This window comes from Phaseolus vulgaris, chromosome 11 (genome assembly GCF_000499845.2).
Source record: "Phaseolus vulgaris cultivar G19833 chromosome 11, P. vulgaris v2.0, whole genome shotgun sequence".
Taxonomy (NCBI): domain Eukaryota; kingdom Viridiplantae; phylum Streptophyta; class Magnoliopsida; order Fabales; family Fabaceae; genus Phaseolus; species Phaseolus vulgaris.
In genome coordinates, this window is record NC_023749.2 from 25,151,516 (window position 1) to 25,163,852 (window position 12,337).

Here is a 12,337-nt window from a genome sequence, read left to right on the forward strand (position 1 = left end):
AGTTAATGTCCAGTGGGGATTTTCCTTAGACTTCTCACCATAATTGCTTAAGAATTAATGATCCTAATTATAAAAAGTGTCACCTAATGAATCAACCTAAAATCAACTCACATCACTTATAGTATTCACTGTCAGGAGTTTGATGGCGGACTTCGATCGTCAAACTGATGAGCGAGGAGGTCAGAGTCTTAGAGAGAAGGCAAAGGAAAGGAAAAATGAGTTTTTAGACAGATGGTGGTTCTTTTTAAAATGAAACCTGAATAATTGAATTTCTATTTTTATACTATTTTAACTTTAATAATAAAATATTCAGATGTCATTTTAATTGTACCAATTCTACTCTAAGTCTATTTTTATCGGTCTTTACATTCTGCGTAGTGATGTAATTTTAGAAATTTTGAGTTTTGTTTTGTTCTTGGGTGGGATGGTGCATGAGGATTGTTTAAGGTGACCTCAGTGGAGGACACCAAGGTCAAGTTCTCTAATCTCGGTGTGAATGTAGTTAGTCACAGTAAATGATGACCTGTATAGGAATAATTGATTGCTACCAAGTTTCTGCACACTGATCAAATATTTGAAAATCAGGCTTACTGTTATTCTTAGGTGGGATGATGCATGAGGTGTGTATAAAGTAACCCTAGTAGACAATACCTAGGTGAATTTCTCCAATGTCACTATTATCGGTGTATAATTATTATAGTGGACCAGTCGAACTTGTAGTTATGTACAATATTTATAATTTATGTTTTAGGTTAAACAATTTGATTAGTCAGTGTATTTGTGTTACCAATGTTACATTGTTCAAAATGTTTAATATAATCAATTTCATTTTTTATATGATAAATAAGTTTCATGTGTGATAAACAAACCAAATTCACCTCATTCATCATTCTCCCTGACCACTGTGTAGTGCAAAAACTTAAACCGTGTCACTACATCCTAAACCATTTTTGAGAATGAGCAACGCATTAACCTCAACCATACAACCATACTCGAGTCCAATTGGTCACTACTTCAATAAATGAAATCTTTCATACTAAAACTAATCACAATCTATAATTAACCATAATTTTTTTTAATAAGATTATAACAATAATATTAAGAAAGTTTAATTCATAATTACGATTGGAATAAATCTTTATTTTAAACAAAAATCTATTTGACTAAGTTAAATTAAGATTGTAAGAATAAGAAAATAGATAAATAACACTAACTAAGATGAAAGAATATTATTGTAATTACTATTACTATTATTAATATTTTATTATTATTAATAATATTATTAAAATTAGTATTAATATTAAAATTAATTTTATTAATATTATTATTATTATAATTACTACGACTATCATGATTATTATTATTTTTAATATTATTACTATTAATAATAATATTAATATTATTACTATTATTAATAATATTAAAATTATTATTATTAATATTATTATAATTACTATTATTATTAATATTGTTAATAATAATAATAATAATAATAATAATAATAATAATAATAATAATAATAATAATAATAATAATAATAATAATGTTAATAATAAAAAACTAAAACTGCAATCAAACAACACATGAAAAAAAAACCTTCCACTATACTGTACAAGAAAAAAACTAAATTTGCAAGGACAAACAAAAGCTAAAAAAAAAACCTCAAAATGTAAATAATTTGAAATATTTTCAAAAAAGTCCAAGGATCATAAATTATTAAAATATTAATATTTATTGTTAGTCTATGTGAAAATATGGCCACCCATTTCCTATCTTTGACAAATTTTAGAAGTTTTTTTTTCTCACACTTAATTGTCCAACCTCCCTTGGAAGCTGCAATAAAGAAACAATTGCTAACAACTTAGAAGAAGTACTCTGAAACATTTGCACACACTAAATTTTTGAAGTTTGTATAGTAATAATTCAAAACAATAAAGGAAACTCACTAACTCACTCACTCTCAAGAGGATCTCATCATCACTTTTTGACGTCACACTCCACTAAGCGTCAAGTTCCAACGTTAACAACACACTCAAATGTTTTTAACTTTTTTCTAACATTAACCGTTGAACCTCACGGTCCCACTCCACTACCACTGCACCGCCTCATTTGAAAAAAGGTTACGGCTATAAACGCCCTCTTTTCCCAACGGCTCCCCACACACCAATCTACATTTACGCTTCATTTTACAAACCATACTACACAACTTCAATCTCACTAAACTCACTGTCTCTCAAATTCAAATTCACATTCACATTCATGGATTGTTTTCCTTCCCCTTATCACCATCACCACCGGTCTCGAACTAAGTCATCGTCGCGTTCGGTTCGCAAAGACGAGAACTCGGTTCCGGTCGAGCCTCTTCGAATTTCACTCGACTGCGTTCAGTCACCGCCGGCCAAGCCTTCGTCGTCGTCTCCGCTGTCTCTCCTCCGATCTCCGACAAGCTCTCTTCCGCTCAGGGAGCTTCTCCTTCTCTCACCTTCTTCCGCGCGGAGATCCAAGGCGCGGTTCGACGAGGAGGCGCCAGAGGCAGCAGGAGTGCGGCGCCGGTGCAAGAACCGAGCGGCGTCGCCGAGGAGCTCGCGGCGGTGTAGGCGCGAGGAGAAGGAGGGAGGTCCGGTGGAGGAGGCTGTGAAACAGAAGAAGAGGAGGCACAGTGGGAGACACAGGAAGGAGAGGCTGAGCTTGGTGCCTTTTCAACCACCTTCAACTTCATCTCCAAGTATGAATAAATGCAGTGTTCCTAATTACTAATTACTAGGTTTTAGAGGTTATAAATGTTAGTTATGAATGCTCATAAATTCTATTTAGCTTGACTAATGTTTGATGATTAAAATCTACCTTGTGGTCACACATTCTATTAATGAGTAAGATAACAATATCAACTTTTATTTGATGTGTAAATAGCTTTTATACAGATATGTGTTCAATTTATATATTTTTCTCTTTTACTTTAAACTAATCACAGGCCAACTTAAAAAAGTAGTTATTATAATTATGATTGAATAATAATGTAAAAACTAAATTTCATAAACTAAAATCTTTTATATCATTTGTTACATAACATTTTGAATGAGGAGATAGATAGTGCTTCCGTAAAAGGCAGGAAATATTTCTGGCTCTAGTAGTTCATAAATTAAATTCTAATTTAATACGTTTTGTAAATCTAATTAATTTTTAAAAAATTTATTTTAGTAAATTTGGAGTGTAATTTTATGATATATATCTTGAATTTCCTTCTGTATTATGAGGAGAGAGTAATTTAACTGAATTTTGTGATTCTTTGAGACCGGAACAGACTTTTGCATTTTGAAGGTACATATACAGACACACAAAGCTAAATTTTGTGCACTAAATTTGGTGGTTTTGCTAGATTTATGTAACTAAATTTAACTGAGTTTAACTCTTGTTTGTTGCCCTGTTTATTTGATTTCATTTAATGTTATTTTGAAGCATAGTATAAATGGATTGATGCGTTTACTTTGGCTTGATGTTTAGAAGCTGATGAAGAGAATGGGGGTGATCTAGATCGTGTTGGAGCGTTCATTACTGATTTGGTTATGTGGAGAGATGTTTCGAAATCGACCCTTTGGTTTGGTTTCGGGTGTCTTTGTTTCTTGTCTTCTTGCTTCACTAAAGGAATCAACGTTAGGTCTGCAGCTTCTCTCTCTTAGTGCTTCTTCTTTTTTTGTTTGTCGCTCTAGTAGAAGAGTCTGACACGTTCCCGGGGTCACCATTTCAGCATTTTCTCGGCCATATCACGATTGGCAATTCTCTTGTTGGGAGTTTCCTTCTTCTCAAACACAGTTTTCCAAAGGTAATACAAGCTTAGTTTGTCATTATGATGCTTTTCTTTTAAAGCAATCGTAGTTTTGGATTTGAATGCACTTAAGGAATTTGTGTGTGAATGTGTTCAGAAACCAGATTGAGAAAAGGAGTTTTGCCAAGTTGAAAGAAGATGACATTTTACATCTTGCAAAATTGATTCTTCCTGCATTAAATTTTGCAATTTCAAAGACTAGAGAGCTGTTTTCAGGAGAACCGTGCATGACCCTGAGAGTAATCTCTTAAACCAGAATCTTGGTTTCCTAATTGTTTGCAAAATTTCTTTTTGTGTTAGTTTATTCCATCAGATTGTATTTTAACTTTTTTTGTTGCAGGTAGCTCCTTTCCTTCTACTTGGAGCGGAGTATGGTCATCTTATTACAATTTGGAGGCTCTGTGCCATTGGTGAGGACATCATGAACTCTCATGTTCCGCATTGTCATGTTTTATGATATATTTTTGTTTTGATAATGCATATCTTACTAAATTGCTGTATGCATACATGAGCAGGATTTTTTGTCAGCTTCAGTGTACCAAAGCTTTATTCCTGCTACTCGGCTCAGATAAATCAGCGAGGTATAATTCCAGCCTCTTGTTGAAAACATTTTAGGTTATCCAGATTTGTATTTTACACTAAGGCTTTGCCATGCAGTGGAGTGCTTGAAATTGCGATTGGTGGACACATGGAATGCTTGTACTCACAAGAAGAAAGTGGTCGCTTTGGTGCTTATCACATTCTGGAATCTATCTACAATAAAGACTCGAATCTGCACAGGTAACTCTCCAGTAAGCTACTTGTTTAAGTAATTTTAACTAGTTAATCTGACCAACATATACTATTTTACTGCCTTTTGCAAAAGGATGCATGACTATTTAAGCATCAACAGTCTCCAAAATTGTAATGCTAATCTAGTCTCATCTATAACTTAGAATATAAAAACAGTGTTACCTGAATACGCATTTTTGCTCCTTACATATTTACTTGGTGGAATACCTTTAAAAGATTCATTCTGTCTCAAAATCTGGATGATGTAATGTGACATGTACATTTGGCAACATTGTACTGGTAGTTGATTCTTGTGATGTAATTTCCTTTGCAGCATTTATATTGCTTGTAATACTCAGATATTTCCGGCAAGATATCACGGAACATGTAGAAGCTGATGGAATGGCAGAGAAGGAGCAGAATCAGGCATTGGTGGTGGTGGCAGAACCTGAGGAAGAGGAACCGCGGCATGCACTAGTGGTGGCTGAACGAAAGCGCCAATGCTAGAAACTTTGTTCATCCAGCCATTTCTTTACACTGAGCACGAATATGTAGCTTGCACCCACAGATGGCTCATTTCTTTGCAGTTTAAAATTAACAATAAAAACGTGCTTTCAAAATCCCACATGTGTTGACTTGTTCTGAACTGGTTAGAACCGGACAGAATACTATCAGAGCTATCTGACAAAAAATATTGAATATTATACTACAACAGAAAAGAAAGCAACATAATACCAATAAATAGAGCGGAAAAATAAAAGAGATAAAGAGGAAAAACACACTCGAAACTTGTTAACGGAGTTCGGCCAATTTATCCTAATCTCCGAACACAACTGAAATAGCCCACTTTTATTAATGTGGGAGAAGATATGACAAATTGAGATATTTTATAATGAAGGAAGAGAGGTTAATTTATAACCCTCAAACTTCCTTCCCAGACAATGAACCCACCAATGTGGTGAGATTTAGGATTAAGCCAAAAAAGTCAACAAATCTCCACCTTGGCTTAATTTCAAGTCACACCTAATACAAATCTTCTCAAACAAACATAACAAAACCAATCTTTGCGGTGCTTCAAATTTGCGTCTATGGGTGCCAACTTCAAATGTGCAAGATATTAACCAAGTCTAAATAGTGTTCAAGCTTGGCCCTTGTAACCACCTTGAGGAGCATATCTGCAAGATTCTCCATAATGTGAATCTTTTGGAGAACAATCTCCTCTTCTTCGAGAATCTCACGCACAAAGTGATAGCGAACATCAATGTTTTTTTTTTGATCGGCAATAAAAAATAAATAAATAGGAACCACTTCAGGGGTGGTTCAACCCTTATACACGTGCCGGCCTAAAACCTTCAGACTTACAAAACAAGCCTAACTCAGGAGATTAACCTCATGCACACCAAAGGTTCTAAACACCAGTCAAAAAAGGAAAACGAGGCTGACCTACAGTTAATAGAAACCCACAACCAGACCTTTACTTGTACCAAAGAAAAAACTTCAGAAGCATCCCCCACTCCTTTATTAAAAATAATGTTATTCCTGTGCTTCCACAACTCGCTCACCACCCCTACCCAAAATGTGGACCAGACGTTATTAACCGTTTCAGAGGCACTGCTCAACCTGTAATTATCAAAATTACACTTTGGCTGAATATGAGACGCCATCGAAACCCCAAGCCACCTATGGCACAACCCCCACACCCGCCTAGCAAAACTGCAATCGAAGAACAAATGACAACAAGACTCTTCCACCAACCCGCACAAACCACACGCCGAGCTAACCACCAAAACCCCTCTTCTACTCAAATTTACCCTGGTAGCAAGCTTGTTTTCCAACAGCCTCCAAGCCATAAGAGCTGCAGAGGGAATTGCCTTGCTCTTCCATAGCTTACTGAAAATTGGCGAAAGCGAAGTCTCTTTATCCTTTCTAACAAGATTATAGGCAGAATTAACCGAATAAGATTGGGAATCCCCTCCCTTCCAGATCCAACCATCCACCTCACCCGAAACAACTCGAGCCTCTAACAGAAGCTGACCCAACTGCTCCGCCAACGACTTCTCCCACTCAAAAAACGGTCTTCTCCAAGACAACTGCCAAACCCACTCACCATTTGACCAAAAGCCAACCTCAAACACCTTAGCGTTCTTGGAAGAGCTAATAGAAAACAACCTTGGAAATGAACTCTTCAGTGACTCACCGTTCAGCCACCTGTCTTCCCAAAAAAGTATATCCTTCCCTTCCCCTATTTTCCACTTGAAACCATCTGCAAAACTTCTTCCCCAACCCTCCGAGAACCACACCTCTTTCAAATCTTTCCACCATAGAGAACACCTTCTACCTCTTCCTTCCTCTCCCAGGCTTCTCCACCCTCCATATTTAGACTCAAGGATCTCCTTCCAAAGGCCTCTCTCGGTCGACCCCATCTTCCAAATCCACTTCCCCAATAAAGCCAGATTGAACAGTCTTACATCAATTACCCCCAACCCCCCAAACTTACGTGGCTTGCATACCTGACTCCATGAGGCCCAAGCCATCTTCCTTCCTTCTGCACCCCATCCCCAAAGGAAGTTTCTTTGCAACCTAATCAGCTTTCCAGCCACCCCCGAGGGTAATTTAAATAAAGACATATAGAATAACGGAATAGAGGATAACACCGACTTGATCAAACAAACCCTCCCGGCCATCGACAAACATCTTCCCTTCCATCTGCTTAATCTAGTCTGAACCTTCTCGATCACCCCATTCCAAAAATCCCCTCTTTTATGACTCCCTTCGACAGGCATACCCAAGTATATAAAAGGAACAACCATCGTCTCACAATTGAGAATAGCTGCAAACCGCTGGAGCATTCCCTGGTCCAAACCCGTCCCACCAATCCTACTTTTCCCGAAGTTAACCCTTAACCCGGAAGAAAGTTCGAAACAGTGCAAAATCGCCTTAATGTTAAACACGCTTTTGACATTTGCTTCACAGAAAAACAAAGTATCATCTGCATATTGTAACATATTGACCTTTACTTTATCCTTCCCAACCTCCAAACTATCAACCAACTTCTTTTCCTCCGCTACCCTTGCCACCCCAGCCAAACCTTCTGCTACAATGAGGAATAGAAAAGGAGCTAACGGATCTCCCTGACGAAGACCCCTTCTAGGAAGGAACTCCCTAGTTGGGCTCCCATTTACAAGGACAGAGACCGAAACCGACTCTAAACAACCTTTGATCCACTGAATCCAACGATCACAAAAACCCAACCTCCTTAACATATAGTAGAGAAAATCCCAACTCACTGAGTCATAGGCCTTCTCGTAATCAACTTTGAAGACCACACAACTCTTTCTTTTTCTCTTGTATTCTTCCAAAACCTCATTCGCGACAAGCACACTGTCCAATAAACCTCTTCCTTCAAGAAAAAATGACTGTCTGACATCTATAATTTTTCCAATCACCTTTTTCAAACGCAAGGAAAGCGCTTTAGAAATGATCTTATACAGACAACCTACTAAAGAAATAGGTCTAAACTCCCCTAACTGCTGTGGATTTTCTACTTTTGGAATCAGACAAAGAAAAGACACGTTTGAACCTCTTGGCCAGCTGCTGTTACCCGCAAAATCCTTTACCGCCAACACCACGTCCTCTTTTAGAATGTCCCAACAAGATTTTATAAATCCAAAATTAAATCCGTCCGGACCGGGACTCTTTCAACTCTCACACCCCCAAACCGCTGCTTTCACTTCTTCATCCGAAAACTCGCCAACAAGCATTTCATTGTCTGCTTCAGAGATGGAATTGAAATCGACGTTATCCATTCTGACCTGACAACCATCATTCCTAGCAAACCTTTCTTCAAAAAACTCACAAACCTTAATCTTCACCTCCTCCTTATTGTCACTCCATTTATTATTGACGAAAATCCCGTGCAGTTGATTCCTAGCCCTCCTCCATTTTACCGAAGAGTGGAAGTACTTCGTATTAAGATCCCCCTGCTTGATCCAACTTTGTCTTGCTTTCTGAAACATAATCGCCTCTTGTTTAGACTTAGAGACAGATAGTTCGGCAAAGAGGGACTTTCTTTCTTCTCTTTCTGGCTCATCTAACCCGTCTTCATCATCGCGCAAGTCTAGCTCGTCTAACCTCTGTTGGATTTCCTTACTAGACTGATTCGCATCTCCAAAGACCTCCTTGTTCCACACCTTTAAATCTGCTTTCAATCTTTTCAACTTTTCTTTGAACACAAAAATTCCTCTTCCTACCACCTTGTATGAAACCCAACTCGATTTAACAAACTCCTTAAAACCACTATCTCTTTGCCACACATCCAAACACCTAAAAGGTTTCGGACCCTAATCCACTGAGACTTCCTTCAGCAACACTGCGCAATGATCCGAGATCGATCTGCTTAATACAAATTGTTGGCTGTTAGGCCACAGATCCAACCATTCTTTGGATACCAGCACCCTGTCTATTCTGCTCTTCACCAGACCATTAGGTTTGAACCAAGTAAACTTCCTACCCACCAACGGGATATCCGCCAATTCTGAACTTTCAATAAACTCATTAAAACCCTTAATTTCTCTAGAGTAGTCAGATTCCGACATCTCACTCCTCCTTTCCTTCTGCATTCTTATTGAATTAAAGTCCCCAATGATACACCATGCCTTTGAGAGTTGCCTCTGTCTGAAAGTGCCAACCTCCTTCCACATCTCTTTCTTCTCCCTAAGAGTATCAGAGCAGTAAATATTCACAATGGTAAGGTGTACACCATTTCGTCTCTTCCACAAACCCTCTAAAACCGTGAAGTTTCTCCCATTTACGAAACTGGAAAGCTGGAACGACTTTTTACTCCACATCGTAAGCACTCCCCCTGCTTTATTTATTGCTTTGTTTTCCACCCAATCCACTTCATTGGTACCCCAAAGAAGACACACCTTCTCCCTGCTAAACTCCGAGCACTTTGTTTCTTGTAAACACACCATATCCACTTGTTCCCTACTGATCAAATCCCTTACATAATTCCTCTTTATAACGCCTCCCGCCCCTCTTATATTCAGACTAATTATCTTCATTAACTGCCTTTCTCCTTTCCTTCCACATCTTTCTCGTAGTTACTCCACCTTGATTAGATAGCGAACAAATACTATTTAAAACTACTTCTTCTCGGTCTGGGAACGAAAAACCTGCCTCTTTCCCGACTCCCCAGACACTGGAGGCTACATTCTTATCCGTCTTCACCCAGAAAATCCTATTACAGTTCTCAATAGCACTATCGGAAGCAAACATTGAATTCGACTCACTACCAGATTGATGGACCAAAAATACTTGGTCCACCTTAAGTTGCTTTCCGACTTTATCTCGAAGTAAAGCTCAAACCTCCGTGAATCCTCCACTTCTTCTGACTTGTTACCATCTATCGACCCTCTACTCACCAAACCGTGGCTTTCTTCATTTCTGTTTAAAAATGGTATCTCGTCCTCGCCCTCTTCATCCACCCTTACTCCTGCTAATTCCGAAACCTCCAAAGAGATTCCGGGCCTTATTGATTCTCCAACCCAACTCTTACTTCCCAAATGTTCCAGCAAAAAGCCTTTTGCAAGAGCCTCGGTATCCGCATCTTTGCAACCTTCCAATTCTTTTCCACCTACCTCTTTAATTAAAGCCTGTTGTGGGCCTACCTCCACGTAATCTGCATCTTTGCAACCTTCCAATACTTTTCCACCTACCTCTTTAATTAAAGCATGTTGTGGGCCTACCTCCACGTAAGAATCCCACCCAAAATCCTTCCCACTCACATTGCAGATTTCCGCGCCTACCCCATTAACTCCTTCCAACATCCTAAGGGACCCACGGCCTGCAATACCCCTAGAATGCCTCCCCTCCACGTTGGAACCCACTCCACCCTTTTCGGAACTACTCCCTAATAACTCCTCTTCTACACTTCGTAACCCGCGCTCACCAATGCATGAGCTTCCTTCATCAATGCTCCTCCTACCCCAATCTGAAGTTGCCTTGGACTTATTGGGAATACATGCATCAGACATTAAAGGTGAACTCACGCTTCCCACCTTTGCTCCTAGAAAATCGTTCTCCATTAAAGCACCACTTAAAGCATCTTGAAAAGGCACTCCTTCACCTTGCTTGCGTACCCTACCTAGGGTTGATGATACCCGCCTGCCCTGGACGTCATCACCACCGCCGTAAACCTTCGTTCCTCCACCTCCTTCGTTGCCTACCTCCCCTCATCCAACCGCTTCGAACTCGGATTCCGCCGAAACGCCTAAGCTTGCTCCTACACTTCCCTCCTCCAACCGCTTCGAACTCGGATTCCGCCGAAACGCCTAAGATTGCTCCTACACTTCCCTCCTCCGAGCTTGCCTCTGTATCCACCTTCGAGCCTCCTCCATCCCAATTACCGCTAACCGTCTTGTGGAAAAAATCCGGGAAACTTGCCTCTTCTTCAAACGACACCGTGCACGAAACTCCATTGATGCTGAGGACCTTCGCCACTTTAACTACGCTGTTGAACTAGATTTTAACCCGTGTACGCACGTATTCCAACTTTTCTTTCTTTTTTGTTGCTTCATCTATCTCCACCACCTCCCCTACCAACTCCCCTACCCTGAAAAAGCACTGATCGCACCACATTTGAAGCAGGATGCCTCTGCACCGAAGCCACATTGATCTCTCCTTCACTGCAAAGGACTCATCCCAAGGTGCAACCGTCAAGAACATTTCATCAAACCAGGCTTTATTTTCAGTTAAAATCTTACTCAATCCTTCACCTTCATCACATGACAGCAACACGTAACTTTCCCCAAGCTGCCTTATACTGACATGACTAAAGCCACCCAAGACAAAGCACTCTTTCAACGCCTGCATGCAAGACACCACCTTAAGGCTACCCACATAACAACCTTCGAGCCATGAAGGAGACTCTAAAACCACCGTCAGTTCAGTAACCTCTTCTCCCTGTGCGCCACCTGCATTCCCTCCAGTCCCGCTCTGAGCTACCTCCCCCGAAACAACTTGAGCAAACGACTGTTGCTGCTCCGTCCGACCCCGATTCCAGTTCGTCCTGGGTTGCGTCGCTCTCTTCCTTGGCGGCCAGCCAACCCAGAGCCCTCATTTCTTTGCACCCTTGTACCCTCCGCCCTCTGGTACTTTGGAAGATTTACCTGCATCTTCCATGTACCAATCCATATTGAGTCCAACTCTCTTTCCAGAGATACAACGTCATTCACTCCCTGAAACCTTACGAACCCAAACTTTTGATTCCTTGCATTGAGCTTTCTTGAAACAAAAACATCCAGCACCCTTCCCCACCTTTGAAAAACCCTCCATAAGTCTCTCTCCTGAAAGTGTTCAGGAAAATGTGTGAAAAAGAAAGAAGTGTCAGCCATCTTCAGAAACTTACCCCACCGGAAACCTAACGGCAGTACGTATGATGGTATCAAGTTTCGTGGAGCCCCATTCTGTAGGAATTGTATACTACTCACTCACTGTAGCGAACATCAATGTGCTTCGTCCGTGCATGAAATACTTGATTCTTTGCTAAATAAATAGCACTCTAAATATCAAAATATATCTCAAGTTGTTTCTGACCAACTCCCAAGTCTTTAAGCAACCCATGAAGCCAAATTGCTTCCTTCACAACCTCTGTAATCGCCATATACTTTGCCTTTATCGTAGACAAAGCCACTGTAGACTACAAGGTAAACTTCCAACTAACTGACGCTTTTGCTAAAGTGA

General features: G+C 39.7%; 2 protein-coding genes across 5 annotated transcripts; one reads left to right on the forward strand and one right to left on the reverse strand.

The window, feature by feature from the left end:
• Positions 1-2,055: 2,055 nt before the first annotated feature.
• On the forward strand, positions 2,056-5,214 carry LOC137829421 (reticulon-like protein B18). Of its 4 annotated transcripts, none has more exons than XM_068636225.1 (8): positions 2,056-2,725; positions 3,502-3,655; positions 3,746-3,820; positions 3,921-4,062; positions 4,164-4,233; positions 4,339-4,404; positions 4,481-4,603; positions 4,929-5,214. In XM_068636225.1, the coding sequence occupies exons 1-8, from the start codon at positions 2,260-2,262 to the stop codon at positions 5,099-5,101; spliced, it is 1,269 nt and encodes a 422-aa protein (XP_068492326.1). In that variant the 5' UTR covers positions 2,056-2,259; the 3' UTR covers positions 5,102-5,214. The 4 variants fall into 4 exon arrangements, with proteins under 4 accessions (XP_068492326.1, XP_068492330.1, XP_068492337.1 ...); XM_068636229.1 differs by having other exon boundaries at positions 2,106-2,725; positions 3,505-3,655; XM_068636236.1 differs by having other exon boundaries at positions 2,143-2,725; positions 4,954-5,214.
• Positions 5,215-5,970: 756 nt separating this feature from the next.
• Positions 5,971-9,441, reverse strand: LOC137837914 (uncharacterized). Its single transcript, XM_068647095.1, has 3 exons — positions 9,029-9,441; positions 8,314-8,917; positions 5,971-8,040 (listed from the first exon to the last, which is right to left on the reverse strand). Exons 1-3 carry the CDS (start codon positions 9,439-9,441, stop codon positions 5,971-5,973), a joined length of 3,087 nt encoding a protein of 1,028 aa, XP_068503196.1.
• Positions 9,442-12,337: the final 2,896 nt, after the last annotated feature.